At 36.4% G+C, this 24,436-nt stretch overlaps 1 protein-coding gene across 3 annotated transcripts in view; it reads left to right on the top strand.

Annotated features, from left to right (window-relative positions):
- The window catches only part of MAGI2 (membrane associated guanylate kinase, WW and PDZ domain containing 2), a gene marked incomplete at both ends in the record, with an annotated part of 716,521 nt that overhangs the window by 594,368 nt on the left and 97,717 nt on the right, over positions 1 to 24,436 (top strand). For all 3 annotated transcript variants that reach the window (XM_079534500.1, XM_079534499.1, XM_079534498.1), the window contains one exon: positions 10,110 to 10,745. In XM_079534500.1, coding sequence (XP_079390626.1) covers positions 10,110 to 10,745 — 636 coding nt within the window. The remainder of the gene's footprint in view (positions 1 to 10,109; positions 10,746 to 24,436) is intronic.

Genomic DNA, 24,436 nt, shown 5'->3' with positions numbered 1-24,436 from the left:
ACTTATTTTAATTTACATTTGCTCATTAGCTAATTAACAATAAATTTAAACGTAGAAAATTAATGCTTTTCTAAAGAGGAAGGGAGTGAGTTGTTATACACTGAATGTCCTTTATTTATATAATCTGAGATTTGTCTGTTGAACACTTACTGGTATATCCATAACACAGCTCCATTGCTGAAAGAGTTAGATTCCAGCCATTAAGCTGAATCCTTTCTTCTCAGTGGAAAATTAAAGAATATTTACCCTGCAGTGGTGTTACTGATGTTCAAGTATTTACTACAGGAGAAGGGAAGCCACACAAAAATGTATCTCTACAGTGCTACAAACTTTACAGGAATACTGAATATTCTAGTCTCCTTCTCAGAAAGCTAATAAGCCAAAGCTGAACATAGAGAAGGCAAACAAGACATATGAGGAGGCAGAATAAATGCTGGGATGTTGGATAATCTTCATAAAAGGAGAATGTGTTTCTTAGCCCTGCAACTGCAGCAGTGAAAATTGACCTTTGTCTAACCAATGGTAGGCTGGAATTTCAGTTTTTTTATAAAGCAGGTGTGTTTTAAATAATGTGGTAAGTGGGATTTTTTTTGATGATTTCCTCCATCTCACCAATAAATTATTAAGCAAGCTGTAATTTAGATTCAGGGTAGTGTTCAGGAATAGGCTGAAAAACAAAGGAGAAATTAATCTGTAGTGAAGATGTTAAACTGTTTTGCAAGGAATAAAAATATACTGTCCTTGAAAATGAGTGATTGGTAGTGAAAGAGGCTCCAGAGATATTCAGATAACATTTGCTTGGAAGGAAGGTCAGTTAGATAATTGATTACCCTCTATTAGCCTGGAAAAATTACCATAAAGCCTGAAAAAAAGGAATTCCTCTATTGCTCTTTAATACACAATTTTAAAATAATATGTTTATACATTCCTAAGAAACTATTGTGTAGCCTTCCTGGTATAGAAATGATGTTAAAAGTTCTCTGTAGTAGAAGTAATTCTGTTCATGATTTTACTATTAAAAAAAAAAAAAAAGAAAGAAAGAAAGAAAATAGAGATAATACATGAGATAAACATAATTAAAGATTGAAAAGAGTTTGTAAAACTCTTGAGTAAGAAGGGACTCTCATACTAGACTTACATTTGAAGAAGATATTTGTTAATGAATTGGTAATCATAGATGACTCCATATTAAATATAATGAGGTACTCACAGGTAGTAGGCTAGTAGTTAAAATACATATATTTCACTGGGAATTATTTTACTGATTTGAAAAATGTAAATTCTTTTTAATATAAATATAATACTTCCTGTCCTTGAAGTTGTATAAAAACATTAACCTGCAGTAATCCAGACTTTTTTTGAAGCATTTGTCTGTGGTGGTTTCAGGGTGCCAACCTTGTGCCTCCAAGATGCAGCAAGATTTGAGGATTTCCTTTTATGTATATTCAAACACATACATACGCACATAGATACTCTAAATTTCTAGTTTGGCAACACAGTAGATGCTTTAATGCCAAGGAGGTGGCAATGAATGATCAGACAGTTCATTATGAGTGGCACGAGATGTTTAGCCAGAGACAAGTTCTTCAGCATAAATTTTGAAAGTGATTTAGTGGTGTTAATAGCAGTGCCCGGGACAACAGTAATTGTAAACATTTCTTATGGGAAGTACTTGGACATATCATAATGACTGACCTTGCTAAAAAACACATTAAGGCAGCACTTTCAGTCTAGGTTCCTATTGGTTTCACAGCCACAATTTGACTCTGAAACAAGCACCTGATTTCCACAAGTGCTGAATGCCAGCAGGTGCTGTGGTCAGCAGAACAGAGACCTGAGTGATGGCACAAAAAGCACATCACACCTTTTAATCTTAGCTTTAAACCTGATAGCAAAATCAGGAGGTCTGCACTAGCAGCTGAAGTTAGGCATCTGGATAAGCACTGTGAGTGGATCAAGAAAAATGGAGTATTGAGCAAACAGTATTGAAAGTCACAATTGAAGATCAAAATCAAACCTCATTGCCTGTTCCTAAAAGCACTCAGCTTCATATATATTTCAGCATATAAAGACATTCTTACATATGCAGAAAATGCCCTTCACCGGGAACAGGAGGCACTGCCTGCTTCCCAGCAGGGAAGCACTGCTCAGTATTTACATCATGCTCTACCATAGCCAATGCCTTTAGGCTGTTGGGAGGCTCACGGGCCTACTTCCCCCCTCCTGGGAGCCATTACCTAGATAAATGTGATGCTCTGAGTATGGAAATAAAATGTTGTGTGTACAAAAGAAAATGTGTTGAAAATTCTGACCTTCTTTTTCTAAAGAAAAAAAGGACTTGATTTTTGCATGAGCCTCTGCACGGTGACACCTTTCAAAGTGTTCCCAAATAACTATGCAAACGTGGCATGCATTTTTTATCTTGCTCTTCAGATCCACTAGTGTTTTGTAATTCAGTTCATTCACACCAGGAGTTTCAAGATGAGAAACTGGTTCTTGCAAGCAAAACCTAGATACAATAGGCTTATATAATTTGTAAATAAAAGGCTGCCTTGGAAATTTGACTTATTTTTTTTTAATGTGGTCTTGTGTCCAAATTACTTATCATCTTTGGAATAATTACTGTTGTGGTTTAACCTGGCAGGTGGCTGAGAAGCACACAGTCATTCACTCACTCCTCCCTTCCCAGTGAGATGGGGGAGAGAATAGAGGGAAAAAATTGTAGAACTCGTGGGTTGAGATAAAACTATTTACTAAGATAGAGAAAAGGAAAAGGAGAATAATTATGCCTATTTGTATACATGTAAATGTATAGGAAGGTATGTAACAAGTGATGCACAAGCAATTGCTCACCACCTCTCAACTGATGCCCAACTGACCTCTGAACAGGGGAAGAGTGAAATAAACTTCCTCCCTTGAGCCTTCTGCTTGATGTCACGTGGTATCGAATATTCCTTTGGCCAGTATGAATCCTAATTCTGTTCCCTCCCAGCTCCTTGGGCCCTTCACTGAGGATGGCTTGGCTCTCTACAGCGCTGCTTAGCAGCAAATATAAACATCAGTCTGTTATCAACATTGTTTTCCTTCCAGAATCAAACCATCATATCAAACACTCCAAAAAAACAGTTTTGTCCCAGCTGAAACTAAGACAATTACGATTTTTTGGAAAGTAGCTGTTTAAAATGCTTTCAGATGCTTGAAGAAGTGAGAAATTGTTTAGCTCAGATGAGAATCTGCTGCTCTTTAGCACTTTACGAGCAACATTCAAGTATTCTTTTGCTACTTACTTACTTTCATTTTATTCTGTGGTATTTACACTGGATCAGCAAATAATTGAGGTCTTTAGATTTTTTTTTTTGAATGTGTTTTATTTCTTTCCCCCAAAAATAAAATAAAATAAAAAATTAAATGCTTCTATTTAAATAGCTTTTACCACTGTATGCAAAGTACAAACAGAAATGTAAATAGTTTCTTCCACTAATCCACATCTGGCTGAGTGTAATTACATGATGCATGCTGGTTAAGCACAAAAATTTTGAATAGACAGCTTTTTAATTAGGCATGTGCATTGGGTCAGAGCAGAATTAAAAGAGGTTCTGAAAATTTGATTTGATAAAAATGGCACCTGCTTACTCAACAGATCTGGGTCTCAGGCACAGTTGCAGTCATGTCTGTGTTAAATCTTCCCCCTTGAAGAGGAAGCAAAGTTCTGAACAAGGGCAGTAAGGTTTATTCTGACTCACACGTCAGTCCTTCCTATGGCAGGGATGGAGTTATGCACTTGTGCAGTGATCCTTTGTAGAACTGCTGACTTGAAAATGTGATAAGCAGCTGTTTGCCTCTATTGCTCAGGTTTCATTAAGAGGAAAAGTCAGGGCTTTCTGACCATGTCTGAGGGCCTGAATGCACAGAAAAACATTTTTATTTCATTTTTGCCAGATTTAATAACTAATTATTTGTATTATGCTCTGATTTTTCCTGCAAACCTCATTTCTGAGAGCCCAGTGAGTGAGTGGCAGATATTTGTAAGGCAGTGACCTGTCAGCTTCGCTGTTTGTCAGCACATGGGTAAAACTTTCTGTAAAAGATGAAGACCAGGAAATAGCCCTTCTCTGCCAATCTAAAAAGATATATTTTAATGGGCTGTTCAGCATGCTCACACACCAGCAAGTTGTCCTGAAATTATTTCTGAGCTGCAAGCAGCTGACCATCGTGTGTCCCAGCAGCCCTCTTCGTTTCAGTATTATCTATGAAATAAAATTGTTACAGAGCCAACGACAGAGTGGTCAGTTTTAAATGTATAGCCCTCTTCCAGTTTGTGGCTGTGGCTATGATGAGAATGCACATCTCCACACTCTCGCTAAGTTTTAGCAGTTAAATAGGCCTCCTTAAAAGAAGTGAGTATTTCCTTGGCAGGTATTTTAACTACTTCGGTATTAATATGCAGTAGCCACTTCATGCTGCAGTCTTCTTTAAGAAGTGATTACAATTCAGTAATTTTTATTTTCAAAACAGGGATAATTATGTGATTAAAATTAGCAAAAAGTAGGTCCACTTTAAAAAAAAAAAAAAAAATAGGCTACCACTGATTGCAGAGTCCCAGGTTTTATCTTCCATTTATAACACTTACGCTACTACAGTGTGAGTATTTAGAGCTGAGTTGATGTTAAAGGGTTCTCTGGGAGGTCACAGTAAAAGAAAACAGAAATTCTGTTTACATAGAGCCTTTCAAAATCTCGTGTTCTAACAATTGACTGTACCCACTGATAACAGAAATTATTCACACACTGAATTAACACCTATGGAAAGGGAAGTGAAGCTGAGGCTTGAAGTTTCAGAATATAATTTGGTCTTTACTGTTTAACCAGCTGGCCCTTATGTGCTGCTTCCTTCTTTGTGCTGCTGCTGGTAGATGTATGTGCACGTACAAAAACTTCTCGTTTCTGAGGAGTCTTCTCCTCTTCCATGACCATCAGTCACATGTGCTGTTATTGGAATTACCGTGACATTTTGTGTCTCAGTGCTGGAAACATGTCAGCAGCTCGGAATTTATTAGTAATAGGCTACTTTGCCAGCAGTATTGCAGTACTTTGCAAAAACAGAAGACAAGGTCACTGCTAGGAAGTGACAGAAGCAGCTAGCAATAGCAGTACATAACGTAGGTGGGCAGGTGTAGGAAGAACTTCAGCAATGAAGTCATCACATTGTTCACCTTATATTTTGTTGGTTCTGAAGTTCATGCAATATATGCACATGCAGACTTTGAAGTGTATGGTTGAGAAATACAGGTAGAAATGAGTAATACAGAAGTTAGTAGTTGTTACAAAAGATATAAATGCAGAAAAGGAAGAAAAAAAATAAAGCATCCTGAGTCTCACAGAGCTGGTTCTTCCTGTGCTCCTACACTGACTTGCCAAACTGTGGGCTGTTTTCAGCTCCATTGCTGTAGACTGTGCTGGCTATGTGGGGAGAGCAGGGCTGCCTCTGCCCCCACCAAATCACAGAGTTTCTTCTAGATTGTGAATGAGGTCATCAGTTAACAACAAAGACCTAATGTGCCTTCTTTTCTTTGAGTTTGGACATGGAAGTAGAAAGAAGTCTGAGTACCAATGAGACGGGCCTTACAGGAAGCGGTTCAGTTCACTGAGGTACCATAAAAACTCCAGTTAGGGGTCTGAATGTGCAAGAAACAGTAATGGCAAGAAATTTACAGATGTCAAAAAAAAAACCTCACAGATTGAATTTGGATCAAGCACTCCATGAGTGAAAAGAATTATTTTTGCAGAGTTAATAACAGGTCTCCATATTCTGATTTGACTCTGTAATGTTATAAAGGACAGGAATGTAAGTAGTAATCTGTCATTAAGGGGGTGTCAAAGCTCACAGATTTCTTTGTTAGTCACCAGGCTAATGAATGATAATGATAGTTTACGCCTGGATTTTTGTTTGATTGATTGCTTTAAGATATATAGATAACAGAACATTTAAGCAAGAAATCAGCAATTGATTCCATTTATATTACAGGAAAAAATAATTAATAATCATGAAACTTTAAAAGGAAAACAAGCTAGTCAAAGTGAAATATTCTAGACTGTGATGGATATGCCTGTGAACAAGGCATAGAATTTCACCAGGTCTAATGTACTTCATTGTATTTGACAGCAGGGAACTAGGTTCAAACCTACGATCCTAAGCTTGTCTGTCAAATGCAAGAGCCTGAATAAGGCAGAGGAAACAACGCATTTTGACAAATTTGGTTGCCAGCAGTATCCTCTAGCATTGTTTCACTCAATACTGAATTGGGATGTTGACTACTGGAAAGTGGGATCTGTTCTTGTGATGGTGCAGGTGTTTGAGATGAAGGACAGAATATTTTTTGCCCACTCTCCTGGGTAGCAAAGCTGTCACTTCATCAAGAGAGTGCCATTCAATTGCCTATTCTGCATGGCAGCCTTGTCTCTTTTATCCCTGAAGTCAGATAGGATTGGTAGTGCATGTGCAGAGTTCTTAAATGTTGGGGAAATGTGGGAGAAGACATCATGGGGGGGACACTGATGTGCAGAAATGTCTAATCTAGAGAAGAAAATACACGGTGGGATCTCATCAGTGTCTACAGTACCCGAGGGAAGGATGCAAAGAGGACGGAGCCGGGCTCTTCTCATAGCTGCTGAGTGCCAGGACAGGATGCCGTGGGCACAAATGGGAACACAGGAAGTTCCATCTAGACATGAGGAAGCACTTCTGTGTTGTGTGGGTAATGAAGCAGTGGCACAGGCTGCTGAGAGGCTGTGAGGTCTCCTTGATGATCTTCAAAAACCACATGGCCATGACCCTGGGCACGCTGCTCTGGGTGTCCATGCTGGGGCATGAATTGGGCCAGATGGACCCTGATGTCCCATCAAACCTCTGCCAGTCTTTGGCTGTGGAAACAAACTCTAGTCAGTTTAGTACATTTAGTTCTAAAAGCCAAAGTACAATGCTAAATTTAAACATTCTGCAGAAGTTTGAGGGGACCCACTCACTGTGGAACTGTGATTACTGGAGGCAGACTGTCTTGCTAAAATACTCATGCAGGAATTATAAAGGGGATAGCAATTATGCTTGTCCATATGCATCCATTATTATTAGAAGCAGCAGGAGGTAACTGTCCATGAAGATGCTACAGGAACCTTTCAGGAAATTTTCCTAAAGTAGAGAGGTTTTGAACTCTGCATTAATATGGCACCGTCTCTGTAATGCTCTTAACTTATCTCTCTCTTCCTACCAAATGCTGGGTATTTCTTTCTGTGTCAGTAATAAAAAATTCTCAGCCTGGCAACTGAGTTAGGCTGGAGAAAAACTCCTACAATCCAGAGATATATTTGAACAATTTCTGAAATTAACCCCTTTTAATCCTTCTTCAGATCTCACGATCTGAAACTTCTTCCCAGGCTAACACCACTGCAGCTTCACCATGAATTGAACTTGGTAACTCATGCCTTTCTCCTCATCCCTTTTAACCTTCAGCCATATGTTCACCATATGACAATATAACATTATGGGTCTCAAACAGATCAACTGTGAGTTATGGCTTCAGAGTGTGCCCTAGATACACTGTTCACATTAAACCTCAGAAAGCATAAGAATATTTTAAAATGTTGATAGAGGAAATGTTGAAGAATTTGTGAGGGATAAAACTTCATAATACTTTGTGAGGGATAATAGCTTCATTATTTTGAGTAGTTCTTACCCAAAACCTCTGAATGTTCATTTCTGCCTTTTCAGTGACGGGCAGAAGGGTTGACTTCAGCTGTATTAATCTTAGCATGATGTTAGCATCTTAGCATGCTTTTTGTGGACTGGCTAATTTCACCGGATAGCTACTGTTATGTCACTTAGCTTATCTAATCTCCTGATTTCTGAAAAACATCTTGTTTTAAGTTTTAAAACACAGCCAATGCTGTACAAATATATAAAGTGAAGCAGACAAGGTTTCCCTGCCCTGCACAAATAATGCTTTGATCCTTTTGCACCCTCTGCTTAAGTGTTGCAAGAGAGGATGAACAGATTGCTCTCCTCCCACTACATATCTGCATTGCCAGCACTCAGGGAAATAAAGACTGCATGGATTAGAAAGTTACAAGGGTACAATGAAGGCATAAGCTACTGCAGTAGGAGCATGTATTGAAGAGGTCTCAGTTCAACAGTATCCATCCTATTATGAGCAATGTCAGCCTCGCTGCTAATGTGGAAGCCAGGGATGAGAGTGCAGGTAAGATCTTTCTATAGCAGGGCATGATCAAATCACAGTGAATTGCAGCTGCTGCCACTATAATGTCATACAGCAAATTCTTTCTCTCTTTAATATATTGACTTTCAAAAACTGTTTTTATAGCATCAGCTGCTTAAGACTGAAGTATTGGAGCTCCTTCTGCACTACCTATGAGATGAACATACTGCTTTTGCTTATAGCTTGAAATCTATTTATGACGCATTTAAGACTGTATTTGTGGCTCCTATTATTTGTGAATATTATTCACAAGTACTTTAACAAATTCTGTTCACATTTTTTCCCTGAACGCTCTCTGAAGAAATCTTTCAACATATCACAGTTTGTGCATAAGCAATTAATTACTGTCAGCTGTTGGATAGCCTGACTGTGTGGGAATTGACCATTTCATTTTCACATATAAACAATCTTTGCCTTTTCCTGCACTGGCATCTTGATGATGCTCTTTTTTCCTCAGTTTGCTTGATTAGATCTTTTGATTTAAGCACTTGAAAGATGTAATTTCACAAATATACTCAAAGCAATTCCACACAAGCTGCCTCTTCCTCCCCAAATAATTCTCATTTTATTGCTGAGTTTTGAAATATCATTATAAAGCAATATGTTGTGAAAAGTCAATTATTGAACTGTATACCTTGTAGACACCTCATCATGTTGTCTGTATAAATGATTTTTTCTTCCTAATTAATGGTAGGGTAATAACAGGATTTAAAAAAAAAATAGTTCAACTTGCAGAGTTCTCTAACCAAACCTACCTATTGTTGTTTCACTAAAGTGCAAGCCAGCTGTGGTCAACAAACTATTCTGAATATTGTTTTTACAAATCACTTATTTTTATTTTAATGCATACTGTAACATTACCTTAAAATTATTTATGAATATTAATACATGTATCCATTCTAACAATAAGAAGGAAAGCAAATCTCTTTCTGAAATTTCCTTAAAAAAATATGATTGGTAGAGGAGCAAATAGCCCACAAATAGCCTGTTGATTTGAAGCATTCTGCTTCCATGCATAATGTTCTGACTGCTAGTTCTGTACAAGATTCTGAACATAAAAGTAACACCTTTATTTTCATTTGACAAGCTGATTTAGTTGGAAATTTAGAAATCTTAAACTGTCTTTCTGGTGTTTGTCTAGATTCCTTCAACTGTAACAGTCTGTCTAATAAAAAGCTATTTACCTACGTACCAAATTTGTCCTGTCATCATGCTTGAACCATCGCAGCTACAGAAAAATACCACTGAACTTTTCTTCAATATGCGAGGCTCAGTTTAGTTCCTGCCTAGAATTGAAAGTGACTGTAGTAGTTCTGGATGTTTGATAGCAACAACATTTAATAGAAAACTGTCAATATCATGTCCAATAAAAAAGGTACTTCTTCAATCACGTTAGCTGAGCCTTCCACCTCTATTCATTGATTCTCATGTCCACAAGTACGTACTATTTCCTTTCTTCTTTTATTCTTCAACAAACAATAACATTTCTTAATAACAAGCCCTCCAAATAAGCTACCACTGTATCTTAAAAAAAAGTCATCTGTGGAGTACACTGAAAGGAGTAGAAAAATAGGAAAGAAATGTTAAGAAAAGGTATATTCCTGAATCTAGCTTAATTCTCCAGCTGTGAGCTACCACGGAAAAGAAATAGTACTACCGTTGTCTACCTGTATTACATTTGTTGGTAGACAAACTAATTTTTTGTCTCCTCTGTTTGAGTCAACATGTTGGTCTAATCTATTGTATTTTTTTAATAGAGATCTATCTCATTAAAAAAAAATTGTACAGCGTACAGTTACTGAAGTTTTCTCTAATTGTCGCTCTCTTCTTCTCTTTCTAGGTGATGTGATTGTCTATATTAATGAAGTTTGTGTCCTTGGACATACTCACGCAGATGTAGTCAAACTCTTCCAGTCTGTTCCTATTGGTCAGAGTGTCAACTTGGTGCTATGTCGTGGATACCCTTTGCCCTTTGATCCTGAAGATCCTGCCAACAGCATGGTGCCACCCCTTGCAGTAATGGAGAGGCCTCCGGTAGTGGTAAATGGAAGACATAACTATGAAACTTATTTGGAATACATTTCTAGGACTTCTCAGTCTGTTCCAGACGTAACAGATCGACCACCACACTCCTTGCACTCCATTCCAGCAGATAGTCAGCTTGATAGCACATTCCCACCACCTGCCCATGATGATAATGTATCAATGGCTTCTTCTGGGGCCACCCAAGCTGAACTTATGACCTTAACCATTGTGAAAGGGGCCCAGGGCTTTGGCTTCACTATAGCAGACAGTCCTACAGGACAGAGGGTGAAGCAAATTCTAGACATTCAGGGATGTCCTGGTTTGTGTGAAGGTGACCTCATTGTTGAGATCAACCAGCAGAATGTACAGAACCTGAGCCATGCAGAAGTAGTGGATATACTTAAGGAATGTCCTGTTGGAAGTGAAACTTCTTTGATTATCCATAGAGGAGGTAAGTTTGGAAAGTGTGTACAATTGCAAAAATGTGTGTAAAAGGTTATAAACCATAAGACATCCATATATATTCACTACATCCTTGTGTTCTAAATGGGAAATTAATTTCCGTGTTGTGGGAGGTAACACTATTGGTACTGAATAAGTATGTCTGCAATTAAGTATTCTAGGCAAAATGTTTGTGTTTTGAGTGTCAATAATCCCTACTCTGTATAAGGGTAAAACTAGAGTATTTCAGGACCTTTCACCCTTCAATATTATGTGTCGCGTGCAGCAAACTTTTATCACCCCAACCCAGTGCTGCAAGCTTTGTATGTATTTTCTTATATTGCATAATTAAGGTAGATCAAAATTGGAGCGGTCTTTCAGCCGTTTACAAGATTATTAGTCTGTATAAGCCATTTTGTGCCTTTTTTCCTTGTAAAATTACTGTATAGCAATTGTTTTGTTTCTTTCTGAACAACAAAGATCAAACAAAGCATATTTTTCTCTCCTTTAAAAAGTAGCTTCTAGCAACTTCGTTTTTGGGATTAACCTGACACAGTAAACATGAATACACACAATTAGAAAGGCAGAGTCAATACTTATCTATAAGAAAGCAACAATGACAGAAATTTGAACACCTCATCAGTGATAAGTAGCAGCTTTTAACACATTAGCAAACACATTTTTATGCTGGCTTGTTATGAGCACTTAATTTAATAGTAAGACTTAATTTCTTTAATTAAAGATCTTTATTTCTCTCAAGTCTTTCATGTCACTGAATGTATGTTACTCTATGCTTCAAAAGAAAAAGGAAAAAAAGGAGGGAATCTACACTGAAATGTCTGTTACTTTCATTCTAATTAGTAGAGTTTGGAAAGTGAAGCTCTAGTATTTTTATGTGCCAAATGTTTTAAAAACCAACAGAGCCTTAGAACAAGGAATCTGGTAATATTTTATCACAAAGCAGAAATAATAAACATTAGATGACAAATATCTGCAGATTCACATACTTGGTAAAGTATTTTTAACAGCTATGTGTAAAGGAATGATTAATAGATGACAGAATCTAACATTTCTTTGAAAGAAAACCTAATTAATACCGATGAGTAAAAGCCAGTGGTGTTATGAAAGTATGTAGACGTAGAGAAAGTTAATCATTGCAAAGGTGCTATAGAAGTTGCTGTTCAGTCTGGTTTTATTTAACAGATATTAAGAATCTGAAGAAAAAAAAGAAAAAAAAAAAAAAAGAGTAAACTGCATTTTTTCCTTGAAAATTATGACAAACTAGGGAGCATTACATGGCAATAAAGAGCATGAAGGGAATTAGGAGGGTTAATAGCACACCAAAAGATGACATTTTGTTTTGAAAAATGAAACCTAATCCACCTCAAGAGGAAAACAATTCAGAACACCAATCTTCAGAGAGAAGTGGAGTGTGAAATCCAGTATGTTGAGCAAGCCTGAGTAATAATAGACACCAAAATAGATATTTCAGCAATGAGTGCTGGACAGTAGCAAAAAAAAAAAAAAACCTGAAGCAAAACGTACTCAGGCCCGTGAGGATAATTTCCCTCTCTCAAGAGAATTTCTTCTGAGAACACAGACTCATGCTCAAAATAAGTTGATCGACATGTTGGTTTAACAAGTTCTGCTACATTAACTGTGCTATGGTTATTTTATATACAACGCCATGAAAGATGAGATGTAATGTACTGAGCTCAATCCTCAAAATATATGTGTATATTTATACTTTCTTGCCCTTTTTCAGGCTGAACACAGAGATGCAGGTAGTTATAGTAGCCCAGTTGACACAAAATATGTGGTCCAAATGCAGTAACTTATTCCTGAGTCTCAGCCTTCTGTTGATGGGAGTGAACATTGGTTGGATTTTCTTCATTTGTTTGTTTCTTTAGCTATGCAGTGAAGAGAAACAGAGCATGGTTTGTTCATGGCAAAACAATGACTCAGTCTAGAGGAACTGATTGGAAGCACTACAAAGTGATGAAGCTTAATGGGCCAAGACAGAACAAATGAAAATTTAACTTTACCATTAAACATTTCTGTACATAATGAATAAGGAATATGTTTCACTGCTAGTTTGTTAGCCTCGGAAATAGTCTCAATAAATAGAAAGCAGAGGTCCATTTGTTTGAATGATTCAAAATAAAAAGTGAAAAAGTACGGTGTATGAGACAAAGCTTCACTACCTCAGGTGTGACTGAGTCATAGTTTAAGAGAAACAGGAGAACGGTTGTAGGATGACTATCTGTGGTTTCACAAATCTGTAGAGAAAGGCAGTGCATTTGTGTGACCAAGTATACATCTATAATATAGGTAATGGTGTCTGTGCTAGTCATCACATCTCCTTTAATGGTCACAGAAGATAAATAGGCCTTTCTAGGATATAATTCATGTCATTTCAGTGTAGATGTTTTGAATAAGTCAGCTGTACCCTAAAAGTACATATTCTGCTTGACTGACTGTAAGAGAAACTGGGGATAGCTGGTTCACACATATCTCCTACAAAGAATGAATAAAAACTGACTGTATGATTTAGACGTGTGAGATAATCTGAATATAAAACAGAATTCTAGCTCTTTGAGAATCCTGCTATGATTCTAAAATATTTAATATGTGACACTGTTGAAGCAAGGCATACCTTTTCATTACTCATATATCCAATTTTTATTTTTTTCCCTTTAATGTGTAGTGACAGATGGATAGTACCATCCCTTCTCATGATTACCGTATGCATCCTGTGTTTAGCATCCCATTTATAAGATTAATACCCAAGTAATATTCCTGCTTGTGAAAGAGGGAGGATGTTTTGCATAAGGTTGTGTGTTGCTTTGTAATGTGTTCTGTCTTTGAAATGAATATGGCCTGACTGCGTAGTTTACTGTCACAAATTCATTTTTGTAAGTGACTCAATTTTTCTCTCATTCAGTCATCGTTGCTACATTGGAGGCACAAAACAGATCAACATTGGCTTAGTTATATTCTCACTACAGACAAAAAGCATTTTATACAGCAAAGAATGTTCTCCCTTATGCATATAATATGCATACTACAGCATTTAAAAAGCTTTTTTCCCTCAAGCTTATGAAATCAACAGCCAGCATATGCAGGGAAAGAAGAGACTTCATATTTCAAAAGGATAGAGGGAATGACTGTACTCAAGTGTGATGATATCCCAAAAAGAGAGTATCTGAACCATCAGTAAGTGGAGACCTGGCATTGGATACAACAAAGTGCTTGATCCACCATTGAATTTTTAGTGTAGTCCTCTTAAAATTTCTAAGGAAACAGTAGTCATGCTTCTGCTTCGTTTTTGTTTGATTGTTTGTTTCAAAACAAAGGGAAAAATGATATATTATGTCCCAGAAAATACTGAGCAGCATTGGTTTGGTGAAGTATTGCTGAGTAAAAAAAAAAAAGAAAAAGAAAGATTAGAAAATTAGAAAATTAGATACAATAAATGTGAGCCTGATAAAGTTCCTACTTCAGACTGCTGCTTTGTAAGCAGGGAATCCAAACAGGCTCTGAGAAACTGAGGCTGGTAGTATGAAACAGAGCCAGAGTTGCATCATCTATATTACTTTATTATTAATCAACTTCTGACATGGGACTCAAATAAGCAAGCAGCCAGTTTCACCTGGACGGGGTACGGGAAACCAAAATGAGGAGGATATTAAATTATGTAGATGTAAATTGTGGGAATGGCCAGGTCTCTTTCTTAGATTTTGTACAAATGGCCACAGAAGTTTATGATTCCTCTAGACTGCTAACAGATACCATTACATCACTTGCAGCATCAGCAGATCCTATAACAGAAATTTCACCCAAAATAACATCCCTGCCTATTTCAGTGAATAAGCTTAGTCCTTCATAACAAGGAAATATCAGATATCATAACAAGGATATCTTGAGTACCCTTTCCTATGCCTGATCCTCAAATTTATCTCTCTGTCACAGAGATAGAAAGTTTTTTTTAATCCAGAATTGTTACAAGATGGCTTTCAATTCGTCTGGTCAAGAAAGCTCATGCTCCTCCTCTCTTACGGAAGTGCTTCACAAGGCAGTAGCATCTCCCAGCTAACGTGAATCTGACGCGGATGGTTCCCTTGGATCCAAGATCTCATAGCTTTGACTCTGCTTCTGCAATTTTTCATTCAAAATGTCACTCAGTGCCTGGTGCAAACTGGAGACCCTATACCTAATGGCTTACTCGTCCACAAATCCAGACTTTCTAGCTAACAGTCTAAGGGTTTGAATGGATCAAATTATCGACATGATAGTGTAGGTTTTTGATTTGGGTCTTTACTGATGTTTTCTATTATCTTATTAGCTCTTCTCTTCTAGGTTCTTGAGATGTTGGTGATCATTTTCCCTCCAGTTTCTCCCTAAAGCAACCTGGACTTGTTTTCATTGCTTTGTATGAGTGCTATATTTGAATTAAGAGCAGTCTGTTCGTACTTTGTTCATGAAGATATATTTGTTTCTGTGGTCTCTAACCAGAGATATTGGGACATGCAAAGTCTAATAACTCTCCTGCTTCCCACCCCATTGTCTCCTCTCCAGACTTTTATTCCAACTGTACATTTGCTCTTGATCCCTATTCTCTTGGGTTTTTTTGAAAGTATTCTGTTGTCGAGAGGAAGTTAATTCCATTTGATGATTTCCGCAATTTTAGTCCTGCTGTGTTCTGAAATGGCACATACCTCTGTCTGAGTTTAAGGGAAGTTTGGTTCCTCAGAGGGAAAGTGCATGGCAGCATACAGTTGAACAACTGAACCATTTGAAGGGAACCCATAGGAGCCTAGAGGTGAACCATGGGCACTTCTGACACCTACAAGTCAGTGATGTAAATTTCTGTCCAACATGCTGCTAAAACATTGTTTTTCATTTTTCTCTTTCTGACTCATCAGCCCATTTTGCCTGTTTCAAAATTGTTTTCTTTCATGTGACATCATAAATTCACCAATTTCCTCAGCATGAGCTCTCTCTAAAAGTATCCTTCTCATGCTGAGTTTTTAGTTCTTTCGTTTTTTTGCTTATTTTTATTGTTGCTTTTTGCTAGTGATGATAAAAATTCCTTGCATGAGTCATGCGACATTTTTCACTTCATTGGCTTTGTTATGAGGTGTAGTATTGCCCTTCTTTCCTCTTATCATTATCTATTTGTCCCTTCCTATCTTTCCTGCACATAAATTGGTATTTTGTGCAAAGTAATTTAATAACACCCTTTTGAGACAGTCCTCTTTCCTATGTTAATTCCAGGAATAAAATCTTTGAAAAATCTTTAGAAAACATTGTCACCATGCAAGAAATACTGCATTCATATTAACATAACTTAACATGGAAACTCTGCTTCATGTTCACAAGGCACATTTCACCCTGCAGAGCATTGTGTTTTTATCTCTGAGAACATGTACTCTTCTAGTAACCTTCAAATTATTTACTTTTTGTCCTACACATTACAACTGTTTTATACTTGGGATTATCTTGAAATATTTTTAAGTACCTTGTAATTGATATTCAGTTTGCTTTAATAAATGTTTTACATGGTATAGCAGGTAAACTAAGAAGTCAGTTATATATATAGCTTAGTTTACTAAGAGAAATGGTTCCCTCTCAGAAGCACAGGGAATAACCAATTTGAACAGAGGGAGCAACGAAAGGAGATCAGCTACCTTAAAATTTGCACTAATGAGACTTCCATATTTTTTCTTGTATAGCTCTGATTAGCAGTGAAACAGTGTGCAATTGCTTCCATATTTCTGAATAAATGGGAAAGAAGCCACAGATCTCCTTAATGAATATGGATTCCTGAAAAAATAGACATCAATAACAGTTAGTAGCTATTAGACTGTATTAATGGAAATAGTATTAATTGCATTGCATTTCAAAGTGGTGATGTTATGGTTTTGCTGCTTCTTTCTTATTAATGTTCGTGCACTGTGTGGTACATTTGTGGATAATTTTGCAAAGCATTAGATAAATCTTTTTAATATATATTGCAGAGGAGGTTCTTAATGACTATTAGCAAGCATTTTGTTTCAAAAGTACTTTTATTATCAGTGGTACTGTTTTGTAATATAAGCTTATATGGTCTGAACTAAATTTGAACAGTACTTCCATTAAAACTTATGGGGATGCTTTCCTAGGGATGTGTGTGCCTAACTCTTGTTGATATTAAGTGAAGTTAGTTTGCACACTGAGTGGAGAAATAGGTTCCTTCAGAAAGTCTTATAGCAAAAAGAAATTCAAGTTTATGGACACAGACTCCCATCATGGCATTCCATAAGGACCTACACAATCAGGTACCATTACTAGGTCCGTACAGAGACTTGCCATGCAACTGCTCCCTGTGCTGGGGAGCACAGAGACATTTGTGTCTGGTAGCTGCATTGCATGTCATTATTAGAACAGAAGAGCTCTATTGGCCACACTGCAGACTGTTTTCAGTCTTACTGATGTTAGGTGAACAAATTAATACCAAATAGTAACTGCTTGAGAAAAACAAAAAGCAATTTTTGGCTTGACAACATTGGAATTTGGCCAGGCCAGAAGAGTTTCTCCTCTGTTTTTCCCAGTAATATTATCAGAAAGCTGTCCATTTTGTATGTATCTTGATAAAAAATTACATTTTTTGTAATCAAATAACTCCTAAGCATGGTACATGGGAGAATCAACTGCCATACTAGGGCATGAAGAAACTCATTCTCTCCTAATTTCCCATAGTCTAGGCTCTGAGTGATCTCTCCCTTCCTCACAGGAAATCTGAAAGATTTCAGTCTAGGGAGGGAAAGTTACATAGCTGAACTCTTAATACTACCATAAACCTATGCTTGTGTACTAAGGCATGTCTAAAATTTAGTTTAAATGTGTTGAAGAATGTTTCTGTTGATTCAGTATAATGTAAAAGTCCTATTAAAAGACATTTGTTGGGTTTCCAAATCTGCTGTCAAAGTACCTTGTGTAGACATTGTGACATGGTGATTTGTAATATAGTGCAATATTTAATAGTAATAAAGTAAGCTAATACACTATGGAAAAAAGAAAAAAGTGAGTACATCATCTATTGTGCTACAGACATGAGACACAGCACTGGGAAGATGGGAAGGTGTGATTTTCAGGCACCACCCAAACCATTTACATAAGCTACAAAACTCTCTTGGCTTCTACAGTTTGCCTGTTATCGAGTTAAAATGCAGAAACTAAATTAGTCTTCTATATGAAATATTTTTCCCTGTGCAATTCTTTAAGCAATTTTATTTTACTTTCCTAAAAAGGAAGAAAGACTTTAACATGGCTACACTTACCCTCTATGAGTAATGCTCATCTTCTTTATTTTTTTGTAAACCAAGAGCATACATTTATTAAATACAACACTGCCCTTCTCAGAAAGCCTTAGGGTGACTCATAATTCAAACCCAATCAAAAACAACACCAGGGATGCATCAACCTTTGCTGTGTCACCTTCAGATTACAATATAAAAACAACATGGAAGCCAAAGTTGTCAGGCACAAACCCTGAAAGTTGACTCCCAAGTGTGTCAAAACATGTTTCTAAAAGAAATAAATTACTTTCCAAAGCCAGATTTGTCATAACTTGGCGCAGTATTTCAGTGTATAAGAAATGTACTGTGCAGTTTTTCCTGTTTGATCATTGGGAATAATTTTGAGTTCTATTTATTTTTTACTTTTTATTAACATGAGCTAAAAAAGAACACAAGCTTTCAGTGTAAGCATTTTTAGCTTATGTTCCAGTTTCATGCAAATTATATTTAGCGGGCATCATAGGATATGTGTTTGGTTTTTGTTTTTTTCATGTAAGCAATCTATTGCATTTTGTGTGTTCTAGGTGAATTGAGAATTTCTATAGATCCAGACATAATTAGAAAAAGATGCTCTGTGCAAGAAAAGTAATATCCCAGATTTTAAACTTTAGAATGAGAAAATATTTTAAAATTACCTTAAAATTATTTTATCGATTAGTTTTCATTTCCATTAGTTGTTTCATTTCCCATTTCCCCATTAATGTGCTAATATTTTAAAAGGAAAAATGATGATGATGATGAAAATAACAGCAATAATAATAATATAGTTTTTCTTAAAGATAAAAATAATACATTATGTAACACTTCCGTGTTTAGTTAATATTATAGGGAAGGTTTACTATGGGAAATATCTCAGTAATATATGAATATTTTAATACTTTTAATAAATATGTTTGTCACTGTATCATCTTTTTATTTATGAAATTATTTCTGTATTTAAAACAACTTGTTCTCAATAAAAGTAATGTTACTAGGGATCTGGGGCCTCTCCATCCCAGCATAAACACTACAGTATCTCTGAAGTAACTCAGAGGATGCCTTAGTCCGTTCCTTAGGGGAAGAATGAATGATCATCTGGATAATTTTTAACTTCTTCCACAGTACTTCTCAGAGAGAAAGAGAAATTGTTATTACACCATATTAAATATGTATTATAAACAATTTTTTACATATATATGGAATTTCTAAAAAAAATCTATTTAAGTAGAAGGAATAAAGACACACTTTTTGACTTCAGCCTGCCAGCTCTCAAGCTTCATTGAGATTACATACACAAATAGCAAATTACTCTCACAGTATCACTGAAAAATGGTGTGATGTTTGTTTATTATCCAGCATACCCAAGAGACCCAAGGCTTGTGGTGTTGGCTCTAAAATGGGAGCAACTAGGTAACCTGATGCAGCTAACAGGGACTACTTAGCCATCAGTTATAACAATTATTTCCACTAAGGTCAATTTTCATTAAGCAGGAGGTTGTGTCATGCCCATTCACCAAAGGTATGCACAGAACAACTGACTGTATTTTAAGTATCTATATTATCACAAAATTGGAACTTTTCTCATGCACCATAGCTAAATTAGGAATATCACCTATGCTAGTGTAGAATGTAACCCAAGTTTGTGTATAAAAGGGTAGTTATAAATATGATCTTGCAGAAAATGTATTACTTGAATGAAATGAAATTATTATGTAAGTGGACTTTTTTAAAGGATTTAGATGTAACACTCCCACTCCTTACTCAGAAATAAAAGTAAAATTAGTATGGCTTACACTGAATTGAGAAACTGGTTAACTGTTTGATCTTTTAATGTAATTCTAAATAGAAAATCAGTGAGGGAATATTGTTTTAATGTGCTTCCTCCAGAATAAATTATTTGCTTTCGCTTACGTAACACCATAGAAAATATAAAATCAGTACTGGTAAAATTGGCAGATGGCAGAGAGATGGGTCGTTGTCTTAAGGCAGATGATGTTACTGTTAAAGACCACTGTGGAATACTTTTAAAATCAAGCAAACAGTAAGTGCAAGTGTTTTTATGCAGTCAGCGCACATTGATTCCTGAAATACAGAGCAAATAATGCAGTCAAAACTTGTCAAAGCACTTCTGAATTGTAGAAGACTAGTTGAGCAGAACACTATAGTGAAAAAGTTTAATGCAGCACCATTTCTTAAAAATTACTTTGTTTATGTATTTTTCTCTGTAAGATGCCATTAGTAAACCATTTGTAACAAAATCAATGAGATGCTATTCCAAGTCATTTTTCTCTGCTTTGTAAAATCCTATTCATTTCCCTGTCTTTTTTCCATTTCCCACATTTACTTCAGCGTTATTACGTGACTCTTACTTACATTGTTCAAAGGTCAGGTCTCTCTCTCTGCCTTTAACTGTTTTCTGGTACGGTCAGTAATGACCTGAAATTTGGGATTTCTGAGGATTTTCTATATGATTCTTTATTAGCAAAAGTACTGGCTGATTCAGTCATCCACATGCAGGGTAGTTGTGAAGATGTTTCCTTCATATCCAGCTTCTACAGTGTGTGTCATTTCCTGTGCCAACAATTAAGCACGTTATCTCAGAATTCATTTCCTGTGAGTTATCATGGAGGCACTTGTTCATTGAAAGCTTGTAGAAGTGGTAAGAAGACATGGCTTGCAAAAAATGCTCTAAAATAAAGCTAAAAGGATACAAACCGGATAGTGAAGAGTAAGGAATTCAGAAAATACATTTTCTAGGTTACATAAACAGCTCTCTAAGGAGTCATGTTCTAGTTGTCTTTTTTTAACCAGATGTAAGGCACAACTCTGACCTGTGCTTTAAACAAATTTGTGGTTAACATAAACTGTTTGGACTAGATGATACTTGAAGGCCCCTTCCACACATTAGGAGACACATTGCCAGTCTCTATAACCAAGTGGAACAGTGCTCTGGGCAAAATGTGGAGACCTGCAGCCTAATCCAGGAATTTTCTGATTGGAGCAGGAGCCTCAGATGTGATTTATTTAGATGTTCAGAAGACATTGCTTACTCACAGGGTGGTAAGGCACTGGCAGTGCTGCCCAGGAAAGCTGTGGATGGGGGATTCTGGAGGTGCTTAAGGCTGGGTTGGATGGGATCTTGGGCAACCTGAGCTGGTGGAAGGCAACCCTGTCCATGGCAAGTGTCTGAAACTAGGTGATCATTAAGGTCCCTTTTAAGCCCTTCTGCCGTTCTGTGATTGATCTATGACTGATCTATGTTAGGCGTCCATCCACAAAGAAGGTTAATGATATCCTGGGCTGCTTTAAACTGAGTGTTGACAGCATCTTGAGGAGATGATGCTTCCCCTCTCCTCAAATTGGTGAGACCACAACTGGAGTGCTGTGTCCAGTTCTGGGCCTACCAGTACAGGAGAGATGTGGACATACTAGAGAAAGTCCAACAAAGGGTCATGACTGGAGCACCTCTGTGAGAGGAGGCTGAGGGAGCTGGGACTGTTCAGACAAGAGGATGTTCAAGGCAGAATCTGATCAGTGTTCATAAATACTTAAACAGAGGGTGCAAATAGGGCAGAGCCAGTGGTCCCTTCAAACCTCATCTAGTCTCTGATTCTGTAATATTTTTTATTTTTTAAAGTTATATATTTGAATAATTTTAATAATGCAGTTTGATATTTTTTTGTGTGTGTTTTTTTGTTTGTCTGTTTGTTTGGCTGGTCTGGTTTTTATAGTATGTATATGTAAAAGCTTTGAAGTTATCTATGAAAGGAAGTCTAGGCAGATCTAGCTCAAATCTTTGGCTTGGTTGGTATTCCATCTCAGCTGGGAAGTAAGTACCAAATCAAAGCCAGATACATTGCCACAAAATAAAAAGTAATTTCTTCAAGAACTTCCAAAATGTCACATTCTGTGTATTGCAGATAAAAGGTTTGAATGCAAGACCTAAGGAATGATGATGCTTCTCTCCCTGAGCAGTAACTCCAGAATCATTTCTGTGTACCTGTTTTGAGTTAGTAAAAACAAAAGGCAGAATTACACAAAAATTGTAGGGATTTCAGAGATTTTTATGAAAAGGGAAAGTATTGTTATATCAGTTTTACACTTTATGATGATAAAATACAAAGATCACATGCATCATTGTAAATCTGAAGTCAGTAATGGAATTCCAAATGGAAATCTGGTGATACATCTCCAAAACTTTCCCATTTGATATCTAAATCTACAAACATTGTGTTTCAAAATATACACAGATGGCAAATAATAGTAAAAATAAAAAATGGTGGTTTAAAATGCATAAGAAAGCATTCAATTCACTTTGGATTTCTCTACTAAAAACAAACAAACAAACAAACAAACAAAAAAAAACACCTTATTTTAAATTAAACCCAATAACTCCCAATAACTTCAGGAAATAAAAATAATGCCTGGGAAATTCTGCAGGTGGAGGATTAAGTGTAGTCTCTAGGTAATATCAGTCAATTCTATAGTATTCACATGCATTTTTGTTGTTTTTTTTTTTTTTTTTTTGTTTGTTTTTGAGTTCCTATATTGCCTGTAGGGAAAAAAGTACTGTGGCATAACAAGACATATATTTTGCTAAATAAATCAAAATGCATCTATCGCAGAGTGCTGGTGTAGAAGTTGCAATTTGGATGCGTTTCTGACTTGTTCAAAGTCAGCAAAGGGATGAATGATAAACTCATGATTTGTGTTTGTACACAGATACGCCTGTTTTTGCTCATGGTGTGATAGTTACTTGGACATTGCTTTTTTCAGTTGTCAGTAGTAAATTTTTATTGGATGAAGGGGAATTACTCATTGCTATTATCTCCCTTGTAGAATCTTTGTACAGCAGAATATTTGCACAACTTTCAGAATATTCTTCATGGAAGAAAGTATTCAATGGAAGATCAGATTTTTATTTTTTTGGTGCTTTGTAGTGTGTATTAATATTTTAAAGTTGCATCAACAATTTCTGAATTATTGCGATGTGGTTTAACCTGGTAGGCAGCTCAGTACCACACAGCCAACCATACACTCACTACCCACTCCCAGCAGAATGGGGGAGTGAGTCAGAAAAAAAGTAAAACTCATGGGTTAAGATAAAAGCATTGTTTTTCTCCTGAAGCCAAAACATATAATTGTATCAGCCACTGTGAAGCAAATTAACTCTATCCCAGTTGAAACTAGGACACGAATTCTGAATACTTGGATGTATATTTTTGTTGAAATGACAGTAGGATTGGGATTGGTTTCCTCTGGCCTGTGAAATAGTATTAAAATTCATCCTACGAAGATTGGTTTCAAGATCTTCTAAAAATTTTTACAGAAAAGAAAAACAGTAACCAAGAGTAACTTAGCTTGCTTTCTTATACAGGAAGTTACAATTGTGAAAAAGGGAGGACATACATGATATGTACTCTACTCTTTCTAAATTTGATAATTCTGAAGACTAGGCCAGCTGCAGGGACCACAAGGTGCTTCACGGTTGTCAGCACCATAATCTTCTCTGCTTAACTTGTCATGTTTATGCACTGTTCCAATTTTCTCAGCATTGAGAGGTTATTTCCATTATGTTAGACATGTCGTCTAAATCCAAACTGTCTGGAATCAATTTAAATTCCTCTGAGAGAGAGAGTACTGTCACAATGAACAAAAAATTACTTAAAGCTTTCTTGCCTTTTCATGTAATGCATCCTTTTTTTACTTAGCACTTCCCATCTATCTTGTAAAGATCCTTTATCAACATCATTTTTAAATGTTTTGTTCATGAAGTTTTTAAAGAGCTATACAGGACTACATGTGATCAGCACACATATCATATAAAACACATCAATACTGCTGCACTCATTAGAGTTAAGGACACAGCCCTTCTCTATGCTAATTGCTTGTATCTGAAGCCACAGGGATTCAAAAAATCAGACATTTCTCTTTGTTTTGGGTGTTTTTTTGCAAACTTGCTCGTCTTGACCAATTAATTATGCTTTATGCTCTTTAGTGTTCCGTACTGCAATAGTATCATGTCCATCAATCATAATTTCTGTCTCTCCAATTTTTCTTTGACTCCTACAATCTTATACTAAATCTGAACTTCACATCGTTTCACCATTATAATTTCAATCACTGCAAAGCTTTTACTAAATTTGGCTTTGTACTTCATAAGTCAAATGCTGAGAATTACCTCTTGACTGTGGACATGAAAGCAAAGAGATTTCTCTCTACTAGGTGTGTATAATTGTGGGCAATATCAAATTTTCAGCAGCTCTAAGCCAGGTAAATTACCTGAAAGTTCAATCAGAGAACTCAGCGTGTAGAAATGCATTTTTCTTTGCGGTTTTCTTACTCGTACAAATACTTGCACTTTGTACATCTACTAACAACC

The sequence above is a fragment of the Tetrao urogallus genome (assembly GCF_951394365.1).
Source record: "Tetrao urogallus genome assembly, chromosome: 1".
NCBI classification, from domain to species: domain Eukaryota; kingdom Metazoa; phylum Chordata; class Aves; order Galliformes; family Phasianidae; genus Tetrao; species Tetrao urogallus.
Note: the sequence above shows the minus strand (reverse complement) of the source record. Positions and strands in the feature narration are given on the sequence as shown.